Source organism: Callithrix jacchus, chromosome 5 (assembly GCF_049354715.1).
Source record: "Callithrix jacchus isolate 240 chromosome 5, calJac240_pri, whole genome shotgun sequence".
NCBI lineage: Eukaryota > Metazoa > Chordata > Mammalia > Primates > Cebidae > Callithrix > Callithrix jacchus.
In genome coordinates, this window is record NC_133506.1 from 140,469,893 (window position 1) to 140,495,846 (window position 25,954).

The 25,954-nt window shown below is 38.1% G+C and overlaps 1 protein-coding gene across 5 annotated transcripts in view; it reads right to left on the reverse strand.

The window, feature by feature from the left end:
- The window catches only part of XPO4 (exportin 4), a 119,213-nt gene that overhangs the window by 11,018 nt on the left and 82,241 nt on the right, over positions 1–25,954 (reverse strand). For all 5 annotated transcript variants that reach the window (XR_013536143.1, XM_054256684.2, XM_078375120.1 and 2 more), the window contains 10 exons: positions 19,601–19,777; positions 18,915–19,057; positions 18,268–18,413; positions 17,281–17,458; positions 10,879–11,038; positions 10,199–10,368; positions 9,219–9,393; positions 6,596–6,889; positions 5,872–6,052; positions 792–910 (listed from right to left, as the gene is read on the reverse strand). Coding sequence is in view for 4 of the 5 variants with exons in the window: in XM_054256684.2 (XP_054112659.1) it covers positions 792–910; positions 5,872–6,052; positions 6,596–6,889; positions 9,219–9,393; positions 10,199–10,368; positions 10,879–11,038; positions 17,281–17,458; positions 18,268–18,413; positions 18,915–19,057; positions 19,601–19,777 (1,743 nt within the window). In the remaining variant the exon portion in view is untranslated. The remainder of the gene's footprint in view (positions 1–791; positions 911–5,871; positions 6,053–6,595; positions 6,890–9,218; positions 9,394–10,198; positions 10,369–10,878; positions 11,039–17,280; positions 17,459–18,267; positions 18,414–18,914; positions 19,058–19,600; positions 19,778–25,954) is intronic.

Genomic DNA, 25,954 nt, shown 5'->3' on the forward strand with positions numbered 1-25,954 from the left:
AACAGCACTCTTATTTTTCTCATACTCGCCTTCTGGGCACTTCTCAGCCTCTTCTACTCTCTTACTTCCTCCTACTCTCCTTCCTTGTCTTTATCTCGTGTGTGTGTGCGTGCATGTGTGTGTGCACACAGGCGCGCACACACACACAAACTCCTCCTTTCCACCCATGTCCTCATCCCCACCCTTATCCTGCTACAACAAATCCTAACAAGAGACCTCCCCCCCTACCATACTTATGGAAGGTAGAAAAAAGTTGCCTGACCGCCAGCACACTCTCAATATTAACTGGTAAAACCAAGGCATAATCTAGTCAGAATGTGCAAACATTTTAAAACAGCATCGGTTTTGGATGCTTACCATCCCAGTGCCTCTTGGAAAATGCTTTTCTTTGCTCAATCCCTCAACCTGAGAATGTTCAAAAAGTATCAGAGGAAAACACTGAAACATAACTTACTTTATTCCCTTAGTGACAAATTATGAGCTAATCAAAACTGCTACCAGAATTTAGTTTCTAAAAGGACGGGCTTCTTTCTGTAGCACTCCCTGACAAAGCGAGTCACTAATGTGTGGGTACCTGCAGGACTCTGGGGCAGGAATAGAGACTGAGTAAAGGCCCATGTTACTGAGAAGCATGCACAAGTAACCATTAATGAAAATGCAAAATAATTGCCACTTCATGTGCATTTAACAGATACAACCACTTAATTAAATCACAGATATATTCTTGTCTAAAGTATCTTTGAACTTCAAGTACATATAGTTGTATGTTCACATGCAATTATATTAATTACCTTCAAGAGATCCTGTGACATCAAGGGCAGAATTAGGTTTACTCCATACAACACAACATCTGCTGCTGACACAGATCTGTTTGCTGCTTGACCTGGCTCATGTCCTCTAAACACTTCATCTATTAAAATAAAAGGATCCAGGCTTATGGTGGTAATATCAATCAATCTTCAAAGTGTGTATTCTACCCTTATGAAAATAAATTCACCCCTAGAGCCTAAATAAATCAGTAAGTGAATAATAGAGAATCTGAGCCCATCCTGCCCCATCTCTGGCAAGGAGATGGAGGGGACAGCAAATCCAGGGGTGAAAAAAAGATCTGAGACCCCAGCCCTGTGTCATCCTTTTGAGTTTTATTGGGAGACATAAGTACTTGATACAGAAGTGTTGGGGAGGCTAAAGGCAGGGGACAGTCTAGAAATAAAACTAATAATCAATGTTTTGAAACATAAAATCTACTCTACTGACATACTAGCCATAATATGAATTAAATAATTTCTATAGAAATATCCACTTGATTTCAAGTGTGTAAAATATTTCTAAGCTTAAAAGGAATGTGGGGAAATATAGAAATTCAAATGTTACATAAAAAACAAAGTAGTTTACAAACAACAACGAATATGACAAAGGGTTATTCTTAATACTTATGAATTATATCTACATATAAATTAATGAAATACTAAGACCTAAACAGATAAACGTTTCTAAATAAACATTTATCAAAGGCTTGACTTTTACTAAAGAAATACAGTCCGTTCCAACTATTAATCAAGCAATACAAATTTTAAAAAGATACTTCTGTTCATTACATTAAAAATGATTTCTAAATGATAACATCTCATTGACAGTGAGGACAAAATGTGGTTAACTTCAAAAGCAATATATTAAGACCATTTTATCTATTAAGGATATAATCAGAAATTCAGACAGGCTTGCCCACAGAAATGATCACTGCTTCACCATTTGTAAGAGCAAAAAGTTAAATATTCCTGATGTCCAATATTAGGAAACAGGTGAAATTCCAAAATGCAGAATGCCACATAGCCATTAAAAATATCATCACAAATTTTAATGACAAGGGAGAGGTTAATGCTGCATTAAACAAAACAACTGAATATAAAATTGATTTTAGTTCACAGCTTGCCAGGAGTAAAACCAAACCAAAACAAAACTTGTATTTAGAGCATGATCACAAAGAAAACAGCACAAAAATAACCACAAAAAGAAATTCCCAAAATGCAATTATACAATGACTCTGGACGGTGTTCAAAAGCAAGCATGATTTTTCTGTCTCTATACTCACATTTTTTTTTTCTAGTAAGGGCATGTATCTTAAAACAACAACAACAAAAACATCAAATGAGGGAGATGTGTCTACTTAAAATCCACTTGTTAAGCCTAATGCTGAGGCTCTCCCCTGGAATCTTTGTTCTAGTTGAAAGAATCTCATTTGTTAAAGCAGGAGTCACCAACTGTTCCCTGCGTATCATACTGGTAAACCTGGATTCCACCCAAAGAACCCCAGCCTGCTCTGGAGCAGAAGGCTAGTCGTAGAGCTTGATTCCCTACTCCAGGTATTTGCCAACAAGATCGATCACTCAAAGCCTGCAAAGGATGGTCCGTCATGGCTCCAACAGGGCTCAATTTCTATCCATGTGCTCTGCTAAGGAGTCAAGAAGGCAGGTCAGACACTATGTTAAAGAATGTCAGGGCCGTCAGCTGGGCGCAGTGGCTCAAGCCTGTAATCCCAGCACTTTGGGAGGCCGAGGCGGGTGGATCACCAGGTCAAGAGATGGAGACCATCCTGGCCAACATGGTGAAACCCCATCTCTACGAAAAATACAAAAATTAGCTGGGTGTGGTGGCATGCGCCTGTAGTACCGGCTACTTGGGAGGCTGAGGCAGGAGAATTGCTTGAACCTGGGAGGTGGGGGTTGCAGTGAGACGAGTGTGTATCACTGCACTCCAGCCTGGTGCCTGGCAACAGAGCAAGACTCTGTCTCTCCAAAAAAAAAAAAAAGAATGTCAGGGCCAGGCACAGTGGCTAACGCCTGTAATCCCAGCATTTTGGGAGGTAGACGGATCACCTGAGGCCAGGAGTTTAAGACCAGTCTGTCCAACATGGCAAAACCCCATCTCTACTAAAAATACAAAAAATTAGCTGGGCCTGGTGGTGCGTGCCTGTAATCCCAGCTACTCGTGAGGCTGACGCAGGAGAATCACTTGAACCCAGGAGGTGGGGACTACAGTAAGCTGAGATGGTGCCATTGGCACTCCAGCCTGGGCAACAAGAGTGAAATTCCATCTCAAAAAAAAGAGAGAGAGAATGTCAGATGCTGGTTTCCAGTTATGCTTTCAATATCTCACCTAGTCCATTAACTTTGTTTTATAATATTTAAAATATTTTATATTTTGTTTCAGCTATTATCTTTATTTTTAAAATAACAAAATATTTTCTTTTTTTACCATAATTTACCTTATCTGTCAATGCTGTTTCTTTATAATTTTCTACTTTGTCTTCATTTTTGTTTCTTCTGAATTTCAACCCTATATACTCGTTTTGTTTTTACCCTGATTTTGTTCTGTCTAGCTTGAGCATTATAGCATCAATTTCTTTTATTAACCTTATTATGAAATCTTTTCACTGCTTATATTTCAAAAATCTCTCCTTCAAATGCTTAGCTTTTATTGTTTACAATTTGCTCTTAGAGTGGCAGATAAGAGGAGTGCAGCAGCACCATAAACCTGGGAGATGGTCTTCCAAATGCCTTTAGTAGCCCCCCAACTTCAATATAAATGATCCAATGATTTCACCCTTAACCCAAGAAGACTCCCAGGTCAAAAAATTTTCCAAACATATTAACGGTTATCCCTTATTGTTGGTATAACTCCTACTGGGTCCAGGGCAAGTAGTACAGAAATTATGTTACATAAAGAAAAACATGGGCTATGCTGCGGAAGGATCCTCCATCTAGACTCCAGTAAGGAAGCAGAGAGGCAGTTCTGACTTCCTAAAGGGGCCTTCAAGGAGGAAGAAGACAGAAGATTCTACAAACTGGCCAGAGCCTCACCATATTGTCTCTAAATATTTACTTCTATTATAATCCCTCCTTTTTCAGTAGGATTACAGAATATTCTGGAAATGTGGACTGTCCCTTCTCCTTTTTCTTATTATATGCTGGCCAGTGCTGGGATCTAATGTAATACTTAAGTAGGTAGGAAACATGATGGGATCACTATTTCAGGAAAATTATTCTGAAAATAAGACAAATCTGGTAGTATGTCAGAAACAATGAGGAAATTTAGTCAACATATAGATTTCTAGAGTTAGTAGGTCTTGGATGAGGCCTGACTTGAGGCATAGAATAAGAATCCATGAAAAAGATGATATTATGTCTAGAAGTGAGAAATTTGAAACAATGAGCTGATTTATGATACACAAGGATAACCATGACAGTAAATCATCTAAACATATACATGTTTTAGCTTTGGGTCGTAACATTTAGTTACAGATTCCTCTGGGTACAAGGCTCTTAACCTGGGGTTCTGACACACCTGGAACATTTATAGAAGAGTTTCCAAGAGTCCATGAACCAGCTAATACTGTACTAGTGAGAGGTTAAGAATGCTGGGCCCAGTGGCTCACACCTGTAATCCCAGCACTTTGGCAGGTTGGGGTAGGAGAACCATTTGAGCCTGAGGTCAAGGCTGCAATGAGTGATCACACCCTGCACTCTAGCCTGGATGACAGAGGGAGACCCTGCCTCTCAAAGCAACAACAACAAGGGAAGAAAAAAAAGTTAAAAACTCCAGGATTGAGTAGCACTGACCTGAAGTTAGAAAACTTGGGTAAGAGGCTGGGCCTAAAAACAGACTGGAGAGAATTTACTGAGGAAGAGTGAATTTGTGCAGTGCTTTTCAGACTATCTCACCTTAGTACCCCTAGTTAACAGCAAAAAAGAATAAAGAATAAACCTTCTACACCACGAGGTTGATGGTTCCTAGCTCAGAGCAGATTAGAAAAACTGTGGTTCAAGAATAAAGAAAAGAAAAACCATGGTCCAGTGAATAAGGAATATGAAAAAATTAAGGAAACAGAACAATCTCAAGGATTGGGATAAATAAGTCAAGTGGGACATGACGGCATCCAACTTAGAGAATCTTACAAGGAAGAAGTCAAAAATGTCTACTACCATATATGTCTTTACAACATAATAGGAGAGTCTAGATATGATTCATGAAACAAGATCTGTTTTGCTTGAAGGCAAAGTTGGCAGTGGGATAAGGGGAGTGAACTGTATAGCACTGAAACTATACAAATAAATGAGGTTTAAATTACTGATCAGGTTCTTGGCTATAACAACAACTACCTTTTACTTACTGATTGTCAGACACAATGCTAGGCACCAAAGATACTTCACAGCTAATCCTTCAATCATGATGAAAGGTATTTATTATTATACCCATTTGACAACTTGTAAAGGCACAGATAAGCTAATCAACTCCCCTGACATCATGCGGTAGGTGAGCTACTAGGCTAGGTCCTCAAAGTGTAGCCTGTTAACTCCGAAACCAGTACTTCCTACCCCAACAGGGCTTTCCAAGCTGCACTCTGGAAAGTGCTAGGGTGTGCTGGGGTGACCACCTTGGGGGACATGGAGAAGTGATTAGTCAATAAAGTGCAACTTTGAAGAGACTGGCATCTGGAGTCATAGGCTGGGATTTGAATCCCTGTCCTGGCTAAGAATCTGTGGCCAAGTGACTTAATCTCTCTGTGCTTCTGTTTCCTCATCTACAAAGTGAGAATAACAATAGGATCAACTTCATGTCATTGTAAGAGGTAAGAATAGGGCTTGGCACTTAGTAAGATCTCAATGAATAAGAGATACTCTTTCTATTATTCTTACAAGAGGAAAGCCAAGCAGAAGGGCCGCTGGTCCCCACCTTCACTTCAACCACAGAGATCTTCTTTCATTTATTCCATAAATTAAACTTCCTCATGTCACTTACAGAAAACAATACTTTGCTTTAATAAAAAGGATGACAATAACGAAGTTTAAAAACCATCACGTTACACTTTACCTGTATCACTGAAATCTATGAATTCTTTTGACAGCAGGTTAGTAAGAAGTTCCATAATGAGAAGCAGGTCTTGGTATTGCTCTTCTTCCGCTGTAACATCTATTCTTTGCCGCCCTAAATTATTCTTAGAATACACTTGCAACAAAGTAAGGCAGGCTTCATATAAGTTCATAGCTTTGGACTGCAAAAAAATGCATAAATTATGCTACTTGGTAGAATCTATTTGAGAAACAAACACTGACATTAAAGAAATTAAAAAATATAATCTAGATACATAAACTCCCAATTCCAAGAGTAGCAATAATTCTTGTTTTAAACTACATTAAAAAAACAATAATTTCTAAAAAAGCATATATTAAGAAAACACTGTTTTTAAAATATTACTCCTTTGCTAACAATAAAATTTTAGGACAAGAATTTATATTCAGGTGCAGCAAACCACCATAGCACACATATACCTATGTAACAAACCTGAATGTCTTTTTTTTTTAAGAAGAAATTAAAAAAAAAATTATATTCATTCAACACAACTATCTCAGATTTATAAGTTATTTTTTTCAATCTTTTTTTTCTTTTTGAGTCTCTTCAGCCTCTTGATTAAACATTTTTGGAAGAATAAAAATATTATTTAGGATAACTAATTAAATTTGAAGTAAAGATTTATTATTTTATTATAGCTTTGAAGAGTTTTAATCCTGAGGGGATAAAATTGGAAAGTGCTTACCTCTCCAAGATAGCATATCTGTTTATGTGCAACTTCAACAAAAACTTCTATAATGAGATTGACAGTCTCTGGGGTATTTTTGTAAACTTCCATCAACCCAATGCAATTGGTAAGGAAGTCCATTAAAAAATTAAACAGGATTGCTACGTTGTCAATCTGGGTAGCCTCGGCAATGCCACACAGGGCCTCCAGTGTGGCAGTGATTTCTTGCTTGACTTCCTCTTGCTGACACATCTGCTGGAAGTTTTCTTGGTTTATCACTCTTAAGAATCGCTGCTGAAGTGGCTGAAGAACCTATAAAAATAAAGCAGGAATTTCCTTAAAGTTCTGTTCACATGCTTTGTTTCCTTAGCTTAGATAAATATTCACTTTTCAAAACATTTCTAATGGTTGGAAGCAGGACAAGCACATAACAAAGAATACCTAAACCAGACTTCACACTCCCCATTTTGAGAGTCAATCCTAACTTGCGGCTCATGTAAAGGACATAACACCCAAGGTATGGAACATAAATTTCTCCCTGCCACTCAAAGAATTCTGTCATTTCCCTCCATCTGTTCCCAAGTAATTAGCCAAAAAGGAAAATCAAAGATAAACTTTATTTGCAAAATCAGACAGCAAGCCACATTTGGCCCACAGGCTGCAGCTTGTCACCCTCTACAAAGTGAAGCCCAATAAAGCTCTCGCCTGTTTTTTCCTTTTTCCGTCACAACTTCAGATAATCAGTCCTGCCCTGTATATAAGAGTACTCATATTCAAGAGGATAGTATCTTAATTCTATTTAAAGCTGTCCATATGACAATATGATCGTTTAAAATAAAAATACTTAGTCAGTCTGATTTCCCCTGGATTTGAAGTCACAAACAACTGCCTAATTCCATTACTGTGCCCCTTCTCAAACACTAAGGGCCCTTTAGACACAAGGACTATAGACTGGCAACCTACAAACACACTGGCAACTCTTGGTCCCTGATTTAAAGCCCATTAAATAATGTGCCCATGGTTGCTGTTATGGGTCAAACTGTGTCCCTCAAAAACTCCTGTGGAAATCCAAACCCCAGGACATGACCTTATTTGATAATAGGGTTGGCTGGGCATGGTGGCTCACGCCTGTAACCCCAGCACTTTGGGAGGCTGAGGTGGGTGGATCACCTGGGTCAGGAGTTCGAAACCAGCCTGGTCAAGGTGGGGAAACCCGTCTCTACTAAAAATACAAAAATTAGCCAGGTGTGTGCCTTCAATCCTAGCTACTCAGGAGGCTAAGACAGGATAATTGCTTGACCCAGGAGGTGGAGGTTACAGTGAGCTGAGATCACGCTGCTGCATTCCAGACTGGGCGACAGAGTGAGACTCCATCTCATTAAAAAAAAAAAAAGAAAAGAAAGGCTGGGTGTGGTGGCTTATGCCTATAATCCCAGCACTTTGGGAGGCTGAGGTGGGTAGATCACGAGGTCAAGAGATCAAGACCATCCTAGCCAACATGGTGAAACCCCGTCTCTAAAAATAAACAAATAGAATAGAATAAAATAGAATAGAATAGAAATAGGGTTGTCATAGATATAATTAGTTAATGAGGTGATACCAGAATAGGGTGGGCCCCTACTTCAATATAATTGATATAGAAAGGGGAAGTATGAATGTAGACATACACAGGGGGAATATGTGAACATGAAGGCAAGGATCCAAGGATCAGGGTGATGCGTTTACAAATCAAGGAAGTCCGAAGACTGCCAGCAAGCTACCACTTTTCCCTCACAGCCTTCAGAAAGAACGAGTCCTGTGGCCACCTTATAGCTTGGACTTCTAGCCTTCAGAAGTAGGAGAAAACAAATTTCTGTTGTGGTATTTTATCACAGCAGCCCCAGGAAATGAATATCATGGTTAATCTGCATCTCATTCAAGACAGGAGAATGTTTCCCTGATCCCTAATGAAGATTTAATAAACCAGTCCATGCTCTCAGCTGAGTTAGGAAAAATGTGCCTATAATTCAGAACACTTGATAACATTCAATGTCATCACATACAGGCAGGTACAGACAAATTGTAAGATAACATCTGTAAAATAAGAAGCTTCAATCCATTCATTAGGAGAAAAAAATATCAGAAAAGCCATGACTGGGTCAGGCACAGTGGCTCATGCCTGTAATCCCAGTGCTTTGGGAGGCCAAGGTGGGCATATCACTTGAGGCCAGGAGTTCAAGACCAGCCTTGCCAACATGACAAAACCCTGTTTCTACTAAAAATACAAAAATTAGCAGGGCATGGTGGTATGTGTCTGTAGTCCTAGCCACCTGGGAGGCTGAGTCAGAAGAACTGCTTGAACCCAGGAGGTAGAGGCTGCAATGAGCTGAGATTGCACCACTGCACTCTAGCCTGGGCAACAGAGTGAGTGAGACCCTCTCAAGAAAAGAAGACAAAGAAAGAGAAAAGAAGAGAAAGGAAGAGAAAAGAAAGGAAAGGAAAAAAGAAAGGAAAGGGATAAGGGAAAAAGGAAAGGGAAAAGGGAAAGAAAAGGCTATGACTGAAACATTTATGTCTCCATAGACTCTTTTATGGCAACGCATAGATAAAGAAACTATAAAGTTACACAGAATGGTGTAATCAAAATAGAAGGCACCGTTACCTCTGTCCAGTACTGCTGTTTGGTTTCCGTGTCCATATGTGCAAAACCTCCTAAGACTAGAGCCTTCATCAATGTCCTCTGCACAGGACTTGACAAGAAATTAAGAGGTGGGCTTCGGCTTGCAAACTGCTTAGCTAAGTTCCACCAGTTCTCACACTGAATTACTAAGTTTGCCCTACAGGTAGAAATAACAAAACATAAGATGTATTACTTATGTATTACTTACTTCCTCGTGTGTGTGTGTGTGTGTGTGTGTGTGTGTGTGTGTGTAGAAAATGAAAATCAAAAATAACCAGATTTAATTAATTTTTAAAGCAAAGTACAGTAAACTTAGTATAGACTCTGAAGTCACACAGGCTTACATTCAAATCACACTAGTTGTTTGGCAATGTAAAATTATTTAATCTCTATCAATCATCACTTCTCTATAATCTGCGACACAGGAATAACAACAGTCTCGTGGCTGAGACTGATATAGAAGAATACATAGTAAATTATAAGAATTCAATAAATCAGCCAATCACAATAATAATAATAAAAATGATATTCCTATATAGTAAGAGCAATGAAAACATTTCCATTGTTTTAGGAAGCACTAAAAATTTTACTTTCCAACATTAAATTTTAAATATCAGTATTTAATTTTTAAAATGCGGGTAAGATGGCTAAAAATTCAAATGAGCTTATTCCACATAAAAGTGTCTGTAACGCTACAAATTACTAATGTGTTATTCATAGGGCTTGTTGCCAAATTCTGAAGGAGTCAATGCAATGCTCAATTATAAGATGGAAAAGCTCCATTTGCATTTGTAATAATAGTGTGACATAGTTTTGAAAATGCACTACTCCAAAAATGTATGCTCTATCTGGAATTAAGACTATGTAACCATTTGCCAGTTGAAAGGGCTACACTAAAAAGTGAAAAAGAATTTCTCACCCACACACATACACACATAGTCAGCCTCCAACAATGGGCTAACCTTTCTCTTCTTTCCACCAAAGTGACAAGCAGCTGCACAGTGTCATTCGCAAGGTCCTGCTCACTACTCCAGACTGAGAGGTTACTGATGACTTTTTGTAAGAGGTAGCCAATTATCCACTGAGAACCCTCTGTATCTGCTCCAAACGCCGTACTGAATGGCAGACTTATCTTAAGAGAGGAAACAAATTTTTTAAGGTAAGCAAGAAAGATCAACTGAAGAAATCCAGAGAAAAACCAAACTGAAATTACTACCTAATCTGAAGTAGTGCTTACTTCACATCAACTTTATGCATGTACTAACATTTCCATAGGTCAAAAAAAACGACATCCTCAATCCGCTCACGTTTTCCAGTGTGATTTTTCCCGTCAACTTCTATTATTCCCAACGCATTAAAAAACTAACATAATATTTAAACCAAATACAAAAAAGTATAATCTATTCCCAAATAATAATCTGTTATCTTCAACAGTGGTTAAAATAAACTAAATCAAACAATGTGCCCTAAAAAACACATTAAAACGGCATTCGAGTCACATAATTCTCTACAAGGTGGAAAATGTTAAACTGCTCTTAAACAGTTACATTTTGACAAGAAAACCACCAAGAGAAATGTTCCTGCTTCTATAACTGCCATCATCACAAGACCAAATGAAGTTTTAACAGTTTTACATTCTGACCTGATCATACAGTTTTTCATCCACCAGGAGATAAGTCTTTGCCCAGCGTTTTAAAAACCAAACAATATCTTTGCCCATCTGGGGACTTAGTAGGTGAGTGAGATCTGCTCTTATTGCTCGAGATTCGACTTCTGAAACTCTGAGAACAGCAGACAACAGCCTGTAGGTGTAAAACAGAAGTCATTATTCTTTCATTTATTTAGTGGCCGTCTAACCATATCTTTTTCCCATAAAAGTCCTTTTTCGTCTTTAAATTATCTGGCTTTAGGTCAGGCTACACTTGAACATTTTATCAGTAGAGTTTTAGACAAGTGTCCCATATTATTTCTGATCTTTCACGGAGTAGGAGACAGGATAAAGAAAAGGAAGAGTCAACACTAGAGACATCCTTCTGCCGAAGTTGTAACCACATGTGCGAATCTCAGCATTACTAGGTAAAGAGAATTTTCAGATTCAAAATTTTCAGATTTTCAGGAGAAATACATCAAATTAAATCCTCAGAGCACATGCCAAATTCTTTTAACTTGTACTACTTAGCATCACTACTTAAAACTACGCTGGTTTTTTAATATCATGGTCATGTTATAGTACAAGATCTGGGAATTATCTAGAAAGTTTTGAATATTGAGCCGTGTCTAAATCTGATACTTCCTAGCAAATTCGAGTCTTCATGGTATTTTTAAATAAAACTCTTGCTAGAAAGATTACCTGTGTAAGCACACATAGTGTCCTTTCCTACACTACATAATTCATATGGTTGTGTGGTGTCAATCAGATAGCATGACATGCAGACAAGTAGAAATGCCTTTGTTGGGGAGGGCATATAATCAGATATGATATATATTTAACTTGACTTTAGCCAAAAGGCAAGGAAGGAAAGGATGTAATAGAAAGAACCCATTATATTTCTCAGCACCAATGAATATTAGTGCTGAGAAAAGGATTCTAATCACTCAAGTTCGGCTTATGCTCCTTTCCTAGTGCTCTCAGGAAGCCTGAAATGATCTTATCATGAGATCATACAAACATGTCAGTTCTTTACCACACTGGATGGCCCACTGTCACTGCCCTTATCTTCCTGCAGCCTCCCTGGGGTCACTGCCCTTCCTTCCCTCATCTAGCCATCTGCTTCCTCCTTCCCAGTCTTTAAGGCAGCATCCTCTTCTCCTGACCTTTTCTTTAAATCAGGAGGTTTTTAAGGTTCCACCCCAGAATCTCTTCTTTTTCTTCTTTTTGAGACAGAGTTGTTCTCTCGCCCAGGCTGGGGTATACCCAGGCACAATCACGGCTCACTGCAGCCTTAACTTTTTGGGTTCAAGGGATCCTCTTGCCTAAGTTTCCCAAGTAGCTGGGACTACAGGCACTCACCACCACACGAGGCTGATTTAAAAAATTTTTGTAAAGACAGGGTTTCACCATGTTGCCCAGGCTGGTCTTGAACTGCTGAGCTCAAGCAATCCTCCCACCTTGGCCTCCCAAAGTGTTGGGATTACAGGCATGAGCCACCAATGCCCTGCCTTCTTCACTGTCTGCACACTTCCTGTACCACCAGCACTCACACTTTAAAAAAACATTTTTAGGGGGTCTATGAACAACAACAAAACAAAACCCCGACAATCTCACAATACATTAATACATTTAAGCTGTAGATATGTCAAGCTTTCTGGTAAGATTAAATCATTTTAAATATCTATTCCAGCCTAACAAATTTTGAAATAAAATGGCTACATTAACACTTTAAATTTATGCACTGGAGTTCTATTATCATAATGTTCTGATATCCAATATCATCCATTAAAAATATAAAACAAATTTTCCTTATTTTTATTTCAATTTCATTTCCCCATAGAACATCATCCTAATGCAATAAATTTTTATGTTCCAGCATTTTATTCATCATACAACATACTCTGATACAAATGTCTATATACTGCAAGATAACTTTTAATCATTTTCAATGATCATAAGACCGTAAATGTTTAAAAATCTCTTCTGGATTGAGTTATCATTATGATACTTAAAACTACACAATTGAGCAGAACAGTATAAATTTAAATAAATTAGTAAACATAAATAATTAAACACAAAAATAAAAGTGTATGTATCTCTTAATGTGATTAACTTAGTAGGGTTTGGTCCCCACTTAGTTCATGTATCTTTGAATGAACATTACCTATTGCCAGAAGAGTGAGTTGAGCATTTGATGTCTATTTTTCCTTTTAATCTATATAAGTACTGAGAAAACTTCATAAATAGAACCTATTTTTAAAATAGCAGAGTCACCCAATTACCTGAATTTCTTCCAAGTTATAAGCCAAAAATCACAGAGATCTACCAACAAAAATTATTTTTAATCATCTCTTAGTTGACGTCATCAGGTACTCTTCATGCTATTTAATGCAAAGGTCTGAAACCTGCTAACTGTCCACTCACTAGTGACTTAGTCACTTACTCTGTCAATGCCACATCATCTGCAACTGTCCCTCTCCTCTGTAGGGTTTTACACACCTGCCAATCTACATGATCAGAGGTGGGAGTGAGAGCTTTGGCCTTTCTTTTGTAAAGTGGAAGAAACGTCAATGAAAGAGCCACTCAGCCTGAGTCAGACAGGTCCAGGGGAGGTGCACAGGGGCCTTTCTTCTACCTCAGAAATACCTCTTATGACCGAAGAGCCTTTCTCCATTTTCACTCCATGACTATGAAAGAACATGCTTCCTAACTTGCCTTGTCACCCTTTAAATTGATCACCCATGCAATAGTAACTCTAAAACAATTTGATCACTTCACTTCTCTACTTAAATCCTTGTCAGCATTTTTATTCCCACTTCATCAGCCCCACTCACAGCACCCTCCCTGCCTCTCCACCCTCATCCACCCACGAAGGCCATCGTCCTGCCCTCCTGGGTCACACACCAGCCACACCTTAAGTTCCTCTCATTTGAGCAGGGATCTCTTACTGTCAAAGGCATCGAACCAGACTGAATCCGTCTTGGGTGAGGGCTAGGAAAATGAAGATGGGACTTAATGGGCTGTATTCCCAAAAAGTGAGGCATTCCCTAGTCTCTAGAAGTTTATAGTTAAAGGAACAAATTAATAATGTTTACTAAACAGACCCAGACTTGGGAATATCCAGATATTCCAACATCTGGAGAACAAAGGCATTCCTAATTTTGCTTTAGAGATAATAATATTGAGTCTTGCAAAATACAGCAATTAAGAAAACTAATCCTTTATCACAAACCCTTGTAGCAGAGCATCTCTCCATGATCTTTTCTTATCCTATATACACATATACAGTATTGTGCCTATGGTGGACGCATTCCTCCTCTTTCGGGAACTTCCTGCTCTATGGAGTAGCCATTCTTTTATTCCTTTACTTTCTTAATAAATTTGCTTTCACTTTAGAGACTCACCGTGAATTCTTTCTTGCGCAAGATCCAAGAACCCTCACACCCTCACTTGGGGTCTGAATTGGGACCCCTTTAGTGTAACATTACTGCTTATGCTAGTGTCACTGCCTGAAATACTCTTCTGTTTCAAGAAGCCCCTCTGGCTCTCCTCTGCCCATATATTAGGGAAACCAGGAGCTCCTACAACACCCTTACACACTTCTAACTGTATCCTCAGATCCTAGCACGCAGTGGAGTAGAAGATTCAACTGATAGAAACATCAAAATATTTTAAAATTGTTGATATTCTAAGATTAATATCCCATTCTACTTCAATTTCTTAAAGCACTGTACCTACAAATATATTCCAGACAGCACTCAGTTTCTTATATTGTCCAAGTCAATTCTGAATTACATTTGTATGTCATAAATCAAAAGTGAGCACAAAAAAGTCAAACAGAGCTTTCTTTAACTTCTTACGACCTCCGGTATATTCACTCTGAGCCACCATCATCTTTCTCTTGGATTACTGCAATTTGTCTCCTAACTGGTCTCCTGGCTTCCATCATTTACTCTTGAGTTTTTGGGGTTTTTTTGTTTGAGACAGGGTCTCACTCTGTCACCCAGGCTGAAGTGCAGCGGTGCAATCTCAGCTCACTGCAACCTTCGCCTGCCAGGTTCAAGTGATTATCGTGCCTCAGCCTCTTGAGTAGCTGGGACTACCGGAGGTGAACACCACCATGCCTGGCTACATTTCTGTATTTAGTACAGATAGGGTTTCACCATGTTCCCCAGGCTGGTCTCACACTCCTGACCTCATGAGCCGACCGCCTTGACCTCCCAAAGTGCCAGGTTTATAGGCATGAGCCATCACACACAGCCTCCATCATTTACTGTCAACGCAGCAGAGGAAATTTCTTAATATGTAAGTTACTCTTCTGCTCAAAACCCTACAATGGCATGGCGCTTCATTCAGAACAAAAGCCAAAGATGTTAGAAAGGCCTAAGACCTTATCTATTTTCCTAACTCCATCTCCTACAACCCACCACGGTATTCTTGCTGTTCATGAACATGCCAAGCAGGCCCAGGGCCTTTGCATTCACTGTTTATTTTGCTTGGAACACTCTCCCCGCAGACACCTTCATAATCTCCCTTACCAACCTCACGTCTCTGCTCCCAAGTCACTTTCTAAATGAAGCCAACACTGATCACATTAATAACAACTACAATAATCCCTACGGATACTCTCACTAGCTTTTTACCTGTCACATTTGCTGTCTTCTAACATACGCATAGAGCTCTAAAAGAGGAGTGACTTTTATCTGCTTTGTTCAAATACCCAAAGGCTGCCTTTTACGTAATCACTAGACAATAATTGTTTCTCAAATGATACCTGTTTTAAGAAATATGAGCTGCTTTTTTAGTGAAACAAGAAATGCTTCTACCACATGCTTTTAAATTTCATATTAATTCTTTGGATTAAAAACATGGTGACTTCATTTTTTTTGGTTTCAATCCTCCATAGTCTGTGCTCTCAAATACCGAAATGTTTTGCTCCCACACTAACACCTGGGACTGACAAAAATTGAAAAAGCACTTAAAATACAAGGAAAGCATTCCTGATGGTACTGCCCAAGCAAAAAATACAATATATAACATGACAGCACCCTGAAATGAAGCGCTTTTTAAATTAACATTCGCCACCAACCAAACCAAAGCAAAGCACTGATTTCCAGAGACACTAAATCGAATGACTATGGTAATCCTAAAAGGAAGATACCACTTTTTCAATAAAGTATGATTTCATTTCCAACAAGAGAATGCAACAATAAAGGAAATAAATTCCCCAACATTTCCTTGGCATCAGCTTAATATTTCAACAATTTTTTTAAAAATCACATTTTCTATAGCATGTTTGAATGATATTCATATATTTCTGCATATGAAAAAGAATAAAGGGGAAAGCATTCTGTTTGATAGAAGTTACTGGTTTTGCAGCTGACAAAAATCAATGTTATTATCATTACTGACATCTCTGCTTGCAACCTAAATTTAAAATAAAGTTAAAGATACTGAAATTTTAAATGTTTTCAAATCCACTTTTAGGGACTGTTTTTTTTGAGATGGAGTCTCGCTCTGTTGCCAGGCTGGAGTACAGTGGCCCGATCTCGGCTCACTTCAACCTCTGCCTCCCGGCTTCAAGCGATTCTCCTGCCTCAGCCTCCTGAGTAGCTGGGACTACAGGCGTGCGCCACCACACCCAGCTAATTTTTCTATTTTTAGTAGAGACAACAGGGTTTCCCCATATTGGCCAGGATAGTCTCCATCTCTTGACCTCGTGATCTGCCTGCCTCAGCCTCCCACAGTGTGGGGACTACAGGCGCGAGCCACAGTGCCCAGCCAGAACATTTTTAATACAGTTTACTCCGCCTTAATTTCACCATTAAGAATTAACAAAAATTTTGCCATTACCATTAGGAAGATTAAAGTGAATCATCTCATTTAGGGTACTCTCCTGTCTTGTAACAGAGCCCTTAAGTTTCATTTTTAGAATAAAGATTTCCATTTTATGATATATGAATTATCTGTCATCTATCATTTTCCATAAGAAAGCCACCAAAACATAGTTTTAGTTTTTATGAAATAATACTTGTTAAAGTTCATCTGATTCCCTTCATTTAGGGTGCCTGTATACATTAGTATTGATCTCTGATAGTCAGGTGTTATGTTCATAACTACATTCAATGTCCCTTCCAAGTCTCATTGTATTCAGAATCATCTGACATTTGTTTTCTTCAGCACTGGGTATAGCTGTCAACTCTCACTAGAGTGCCATTGCCTAAATATACTGAGTACTTGCCATCCTTGTGTATTTCAAGGCTTCTCCAAGTTTTCATTTTTTTCATGTATCAGATTTACAACGTGCCTATCACTCCAGTGATCTACCCATCAACTCAGAATTTATAAAACAGTATAAAAATTACAAGAGCACAGCTATAGAGTTTATATTACCTAATCACAGAATCTGTTCTGTTGTACCCTGGGATGGAAGAAGCCTTTTCTCCTGGAGATCCCAAAATTTGAAGTGTTGTATTAATGTCAACTTCAGATGAATGCTTAATGGAATATTCCATTATTTCTGGAGGTATTAGCGGAGTCTCTCCCTGAGTATCATCAGCTAAGAGGTAGCCTTCAGTTTAAAAAAAATTAAAAATGAACACTTAACAAATCTACATTTATCAAATTGTACTATAAATGTTTTCAGTTTTATCTGATTTACATACATCATATAAACTGATGTAAAAGTAAATTATAAATGTTAACCTGTTAATTTCAAATTTATGCAAAAAAACTTTCTACGTCTCAGATAAGTAACCCTCAAAACTACAGAAAAGGACAAATGTTTTATTTGCCAATTTTATAATTCATAGGGGCTTTTTAATCTACTACCTTAAGTAATTTTCAGTACTATATTCTGTGAAGTTAATAAAAAATTCTGCTACTATCTATATTAGAAGCCAATATTAGAGAATTCATTTTCAAAAGTCAAGATTTTTTTCCTTATTATTTAAAATATGGAAACACTAATAGTATGGTGGTCAAGAAAGATGATCCTAAGAGTCAGACTGCCTAGATTTACATTCTGGCTCTGAAAATTAACAGCAGTGTGACAATGGGCTAGTTTCTTATATTCTCAAAGACTCAGCTGCTTCATCTATTCGTTGGTAGACGATGATGATGGTAATAGTAATAATGCCAAGCAACACTAATTCATTGGGTAGAATGAGATCTATAAAAGATTTGGTATGCAATAGGCACTGCATAAATATTAGCCAGTACTTTTTTTAAATGCATCCATAGTTCTATGACAGAAAATAGCTCTATCCAGATTTTATCCAATATTATATATATAAACTATTGTTTTTAATATTGAAGCTTCTTTTAAGGCTTAAACTGCTTAGTTGGCAATTACGTTTTAAAAAGAAACCACCAACCAACCTGTAACTAAAATAAGCCAGTGAATATCTTCATAGAGATCATCGAGCATTTTGTTGTCAATAGTGCTTGAACCTGGTGAAGCAAGTAATTGTTGCTGATGTTGTTGTAATTGACCGTGGAGCCTTGTTACTCTTTCTTCTAATAAACTAAAAGAGGAGAAAACAGTGGCTTCATAAAGTTCAATAAGCAAAGACATGGATCAACTTAAAACTTCCATATATCAGACAACACAAATTAAATGTTAGCATAAAAACACATATACAAAAACATTATAGTACGCAACTGTTCTCATAGCATTACAGGAATTATGATTTATTTTTTATAACATAGAATTAAAACACTGCTTTACAAACAATCAAGGTTTACAACAGGCATTTGAAAACTGGTTATTCCAAGTTTTTACTGATATGGGTCAAATCATTTCTCATACCATGTTTTCCATAATCTCTCTGCCATCTATGCTGTAGTGCCTGGGCTCCAAATGTCTAAGCCAAGGAACGCAATCATGAGTATGTTTCTGTCCATTTGTTCCAGTGTGCTGGGACACGGGGTGGGGGTGTTTAAAGTCTTTAAACACTTTAAGTGTTCTCCAGGGAATTGTGAATAGAGAGTATTTGCTCCATGGGGTTTCTTTGGACTGTGTGTACCTTGTCAGAAGAGGTATACAGTGTTCTGCAGCAATTCTTCCTAGCATTCCTACACTGGCCAGTTGATCAGAAAACTGGTCTCGATCATCCTCTTGAAGTTCACTTATTTCTTCCTCCTCACGAGAGGCCACACCATTGGCAGTCTATTGCAAGAGAAAGAAAGAAACAATGAGGAACTGCACTACCTATTCAACGTGCACTTCTGTGGCTCCATAACAGAGTTTAGCACTGCATAGCAAAAGGAGAGCGGGACACAGCCAACCTTTGAGAACAGCTAACTTCTAACAATGCTGACAGCCATGGTAGTTATCAAAAAGGGGAAACATACAAGAGAAAGAAGTACAGGAATCACCCCATGGTGATCAATACAACTAACTGCACACCCAAACCCACCTCCCACGTGGGATCATTGAATTTCTGTCACTGAAACGAGTGGACACCCATTGTCCAAATTATTCTTATCTCTTGACAGCTAGACAGAAAGAGGTGGGTAACTGAAAACTGAAAAGGAATAACTATAAGCAGCATCCCACATAATAAGAACTCAGAGAATAAGGACCACTTTTGCTCCCAGCAAATCTTCTGAGGGAACCCATCCTAAATTTCTGGTATTGTATAATGTATAACATGGTGGATACAGCCTAGGATGAAATAGACTATTAATTACCATCTTGCTTAAAACTCACCAAATTCCTTGTGCCATCTGGAGCAGCTAGGTGGCACTGAATATAGGAATTGAAAACTTGAACTGCATGTTGCGTAAAAAAGCCTTTATGGAAATGTTTGTCATCTTGAACCAAAGTTAGCCAGGACTCCAACAATTTATCATATGCTTCCATGTATACCATGTCATCTTTATCAAGCTAAAAAAAAAAAGAACATTCATAAAACAAATGTCCAGAGAACGATAATGGGCATTATAACAAGAGTCACATAAATACATATAAATAGTTTAAGTTTTTCCTTTAACGGAGCATTAATAAACTTCACCTATTAAAGAGAGATTTTATGGTACAGTTGATCCTCATTTTTTGTAGATTCCATATTTACAAATTCACTTCCTGGCTACAGTTTATTTGTAACCTCAAAATCAACACTCTTGGTACTTTCATGATCACTTGCAAATACCCATGCACATAGTGCCAAAAAATCTGAACCACCATATTTCCAGCTGACATTAAACAAAGTAGCACTCTCCCTTCTTGTTACAGTCCTTGCTCTGTAAGATGAAACAGCAAACTGTTTCCAGATAAAGAAGGAATCACTAGGTTCCATAATGTATTTTAGTTATATGAGTCCTAAGTACCCATGAGCTAACTGCAAGATAAAATGAGTTTTATTCTATTTTCTTTAACGTAAATATCCTTTTGCTTCTCAGATCTCCAAGAAAGAATAAAAGACATAAAAACAAATCAATGGTTTTTTGGTTTTTGGCTGGTTTTTTCAGTTTCACTCTGTTGTCCAGGCTGGAGTGTAGTGGTGTGATCTCGGCTCACTGCAACCTCCACCTCCTGGGTTCAAGCAATTCTCCTGCCTCAGCCTCCTGAGTAGCTGAGATTACAGGCACGCACCACCATGCCCGGCTATTTTTTATATTTTTAGTAGAGACTGGGTTTCACCATATTGGTCAACCAGGTCTCGAACTCCTGACCTCAGGTGATCCACCTAACTCGGCCTCCCAAAGGGCTGGGATTACAGGCATGAGTCACTGCACCCAGCCACAAATCAATGTTTATAAATAGAACTGTACAAAAAAGAAACTCAAAAACTAACCCCTCATGATATACTAAAGATTCCACTATTAGTCACTGTCTCCTGTGTGAAGCTCTGTTTGGAAGCGATTTTCTTCTTTTATTTTACTTAATATTTAAGAAAATTCCTCGAAGGAACATTCCTCTTTTTGCATGAGATCCTACTAAAGAACTGTGTCTTCCTTCCCACGTCAAGATGTTCAAATCAGAAAATGAAAACCAACCTTATTACCTATAGATGAGCTTCCTCCTCATTTCTCCTGTTTTGACTGCTCTTTTTTCCAGTTTTGACTTTCCACTCTGACTTAATCTGGGCTCTCTTTTGCAAGCTTTAAAGAATTATTTCACTTTCAAGGCTCTTTTCACAAGCCACCAGAAATCTTGTACAGAACAAAGAGGGTCAGGAAAGAATTAAGTCATCTCTAACATTGTTTCACTGCTATGCCCATTTACTTTTCTTCCTTCTCTCTAAGACACAGCCACTCTTCCAAAGCCTGCCAGATTGATGGAGGAGCAGCTCTGAAGAGTGGCCTAAATGTAGAATGAGACACCACTGGAAGAGCTGATCAAAAAAGAAACTTAAGCCCTTAAGAATGTCTACTAAACAGGAGAGTGACATGATGAGATACATATATGGTGTGTATATGTGTGTGCATATGTCCTAAACTCCCAGGCTCAGGCTGGGTGTGGTGGCTCATGGCTGTAATCTCAGCACTTTGAGAGGCTGAGTTGGGTGGATCACTTGAGGTCAGGAGTTACAGACCAGCCTGGCCAACATGGTGAGATTTAAAAATACAAAAAAATAGCTGAGTGTGGTGGTGCTTGCCTGTAATCCCAGCTACTTGGGAGGCTGAGACGGGAGAATTGTTTGAACCCAGGAGGCAGATGTTGTAGAGAGCCGAGATCATGCCACTACACTCCAGCCTGGGCAAAAGTAAGACTCTGTCTCAAAAAAATAAAATAAAAAACTAAAAAAAAAAATTCCCAGGCTCAGTGATCCTCCTGCCTCAGCCTCCAGAGTAGACTCCAGAGCAGACTACAGGTACACACCATTGTGCCTGACTAATTTTTCAATTTTCTTGAAGAGATGGGATCTTGCTATGTTGCCCAGGCTGGTCTTGAACTCCCGGACTCAAGTGATCCTTCTGTCTCAGCCTCTAAGTAGCTGGAATTACAGGCATGTGCCACTGTGCCTGGCCCACATGATGATTTATATATAAGCATGTTTGCTGCAGCATTACTTAAAGTTGTGCAAATAAATTTACTAAACCATTGTTTCATTGTTTTACATTAAAACACAATTTTTGACACTAATTAAGCATAAAAAAATGCTCACAGTATTAGGAAAAAGCAATGATTTTATCTTTAATTTTAATTCATGCCTTAAAACCTGGAAAAAATATCAAAACATTAATAAAACAAGTTTCAGAAAGTGAAACAAAGTGATTTGGTTTACTTCTAATTTTTAGTTTTTCAAAATTTCTTTAAAAACATTAACAAGTATTAAATTTGCATGATTAGGAATAAAGGCATTATATGTGTGAATCAAGAGATGCCAAGGAAGACAGTCACTCAAATGATAACACGATATACGTGACAAGTGATTTTTGGAGAATTTTAACTTTATGTATTATTTGAATTACTTTTTCCAATAAGCATACCATTTCACAACATTAAAACTGTATTTTGAAATATCAGTAAGAGGCCAAGAACAGTGGCTCATGCCTGTCATCCCAGAACTTCGGTAGGCTGAGGCGGGCAGATCACCTGAGTTTGGGAGTTCGAGACCAACATGACGAACATAGAGAAACCCCATCTCTACTAAAAATACAAAATTAGCCGGGCGTGGTGGCTCATGCCTATAATCCCAGCTACTTGGAACACTGAGGCAGAAGAATTGCTTGAACTCGGGAGACGGAGGTTGCAGTGAGCCAAGATTGCACCATTGCACTCCAGCCTGGGCAAGAAGAGCAAAACTCTGCCTCAAAATTTAAAAAAAAACAAATATCAGTAAGAAAAGTGAAATCATAAAGAACAAAGTAAAAGTAAAAATAACCTAAGATAAATGGAGAAATTCCAAGAAAAATGTAACTTGACAAATTAGACCAAGGGGAAAAAAAAAACAAGAAAAACCTGAGTACTCCCATAACTAATCATTTAAAATTTTTTAAGTTTCCCCCACAGAGAAATACCAGTCTCAGCAGATTTACAGGTGAGATCTACTGAACTTGCAAGAACCAAACCAAAACAAAAAACAGCCCATCTTCTTCAAACTGATCCAGAGAAGAGGAAAAAGAGTAAGTAGGTAAGTAATATATACAGCTGATAAAACTTTGCCAACAAATGAATCTAGCAGTGAATTTAAAAATATGATACATCTCAATCAAGTTGGACTCAACTCAGAAATTCAGGGTAATTTTTAACATAAAAAATCTACACGTGCAATTCACTACATCAACTGATTAAGCATTTAATAATATTCAATACTCTTTCCTGTTTTGTAAAAACCCTATTAGCAATTCTGATACAATTTTACTTAACCAGAAAAGATATCCTCTATTATCACCTGTATTCAGCACTAAGAAAGAGAAAGCAAGAAATGTATTAACCAGAAAAAGAATTATAAATTGTAGATGGAAAAGAAGCAAAATTGTCATTATTCATGGATGATATGATTATCCATAGAAAACCAAAGGTTTTAAAGGTTTATAAGAATCAGTACGATTTGTGAAAGGTTAGCAAGTATCAACTCAAATGTACTAATATTAAATGCATTTCTCTATGCCTGTAGCAATCCGAAAAACAAGATTTAAAAGATACTATTTGTAATAGCAACAAAAACATACGGTACTTAGGAAAAATATTTTCCTTTATTGATAGACAATTCATAAGACCTAAATTAATACAGAGAATACCACATTTATGGATAGGAAAAGTTATAGTAGAGATGTCTGCTCTTCATAAAGATTCACTATAATCCCAACCACAATCTAACAGGATGAGCTCACAAAATTTATATGAAAGAATAAAGAGCCAAATATATCCAAGACTCTTTTGAAGACTACGGTAGGGGAACCTATCCACCTATCTAGACTTTGTTTAGGATAAAGTGATACACAAGTGAAGAAATAGACAAACTGACCAAAGTGACTAGCAAGCTTAGGAAAGACGCACTCTTATGTAAAAACTACAGTGCAGCAGACCATTGAGGATGAAGGGTTATTCAATAAGTGTTGCAGAAAAACCTATTATCCACATGAAGAAAAAAAATTTGCATCCCCACTTGATTAAACTCTAAGATGTTAAAGTCATAAAAGGCAAATATTAAAGCATTTAGAATAAAACCCAGGAAGGGTAGGTGTCTTTAAATTGGAACCAAAATTACAAATCATAAAAAAAAAACAAAACTTTCAGCTAAACTAAGATGAGGACCACTTTGCTCATCAAAAAAAAAAAAAAAAAGATGAAGTAAAAAATGCAATGTGATATCCAGGACTAGGTCCTGGCACAGGAAGAGAACACTGGTGAAAAAATTGGTAAAATATAAATAAAGTCTATAGTTTAGTTACTAATAATATGCCAATTGTTAATTTCTTAATTCTTACAAACATATCATGGCTACAAAAGATGATACTATTAAGAGAAAACTGGGTACAAGGCACATGGAAACTCTCTGTACTGTCTTTTCAAATTTTCTGTAAATCTATAATTATTCCAAATTTTAAATAAGAAAAAGATGGCCATGCGCAGTGGCTCACGCCTGTAATCCCAACACTGGGAGGCCAAGGTGGGTGGATCACCTAAGGTCGGGAGTTCGAGACCAGCCTCACCAACATGGAGAAATCCCATCTCTACTAAAAATACAGAATTAGCCAGGCATGGTGGCGCATGCCTGTAATCCAGCTACTTGGATGAATGAGCCAAGATCATGCCATTGCACCCAGCCTGGGCAACAAGAGCAAAACTCCGTCTCAAAAAAGAAAGAAAAAGGATACTATTACGTGAAAAAGGAGCCATAAAAAAAGAATAGATCTGGCCAGGCACAGTGGTTCACATCTGTAATCTCAGCACTTTGGGAGGCCGAAGTAGGTGGATCACTTGGTCAGGAGATAGAGACCATCCTGGCCAATACAGTGAAACCCCAACTCTACTAAAAGACAAAAAGTTAGCCAGGCATGGTGGTGGGCATCTATAATCCCAGGTACTCGGAGGCTGAGGTACGGGAATCGCTTGAACCTGGGAGGTAGAGATTGCAGTGAGCTGAGATCACCCCACTGTACCCCAGTCTGGCAACAGAGTAAGACTCTGTCTCAATTTAAAAAAAAAAAAAAAAAAAAAAGAACTGTATATTAGTTCATTATCTCACTGCTGTAAAGAATTACTTGAGACTGAGTAATTTATGAAGAAAAGAGGTTTAATTGACTCACAGTTCCGCAGGTTTAACAGGAAGCATGACTGCTCAGGAAACTTTCAATCATGGTAGAAGGCAAAGGGAGGCAAGCATGTCTCAGTATGGCAGAGCAGGCGAGAGTGAGTGAGGACAGAACTGCCACACACTTTTAAACTATCAGATCTCATGAGAACTCACTCACTATCATGAGAACAGCATGCCAGAAACCACCCCCATAATTCAATCACCTCCCACTAGGTCCCCACCCCCTGACACGTGGGTATTACAAGATTACAATTAGACATGTGATTTGGGTGGGGACACAGAGCCAAACCATATCAACCTGCAACACATATAATCAGCAAAATACTAGTTCTAGAACATATACAGCCTTTCTACAAATCAGTGAGGAAAAGACAAACATCCTAATAGGAAAATGGGCAATGGACAAGAACAAGCATTTCAAAACAGCAATCATAGGAACTACATATATAAATATATGAAAAGATGTTCAATGTTACTGGTACTTGGGAAGGAAAATGAAGATCATATTTTATACTAGCTAGTTTGGCAATAAGTGTTGGTGAGGACATGGAGCATTGAGAACTCACACACATTTATTAATTCATTGGTCCAATCACTTTGGCAAAAATTTGACACTACTATCTTGTAAAAGTGAACATTCACATACTCTCTGATCAAAAAATTCTACTCCTAGGTTTAGGATACTTTAGGAGACTTCTCAGCCAGGCATGGTGGCTCATGCCTGTAATCCCAGCACTTTGGAAGGCCAAGATGGGTGTATCACCTGAGGTCAGGAGTTCAAGACCAGCCTGGCCAACATGGCGGAACCTTGTCTCTACTAAAAACACAAAAATTAATCCAGGCGTGGTGGCACA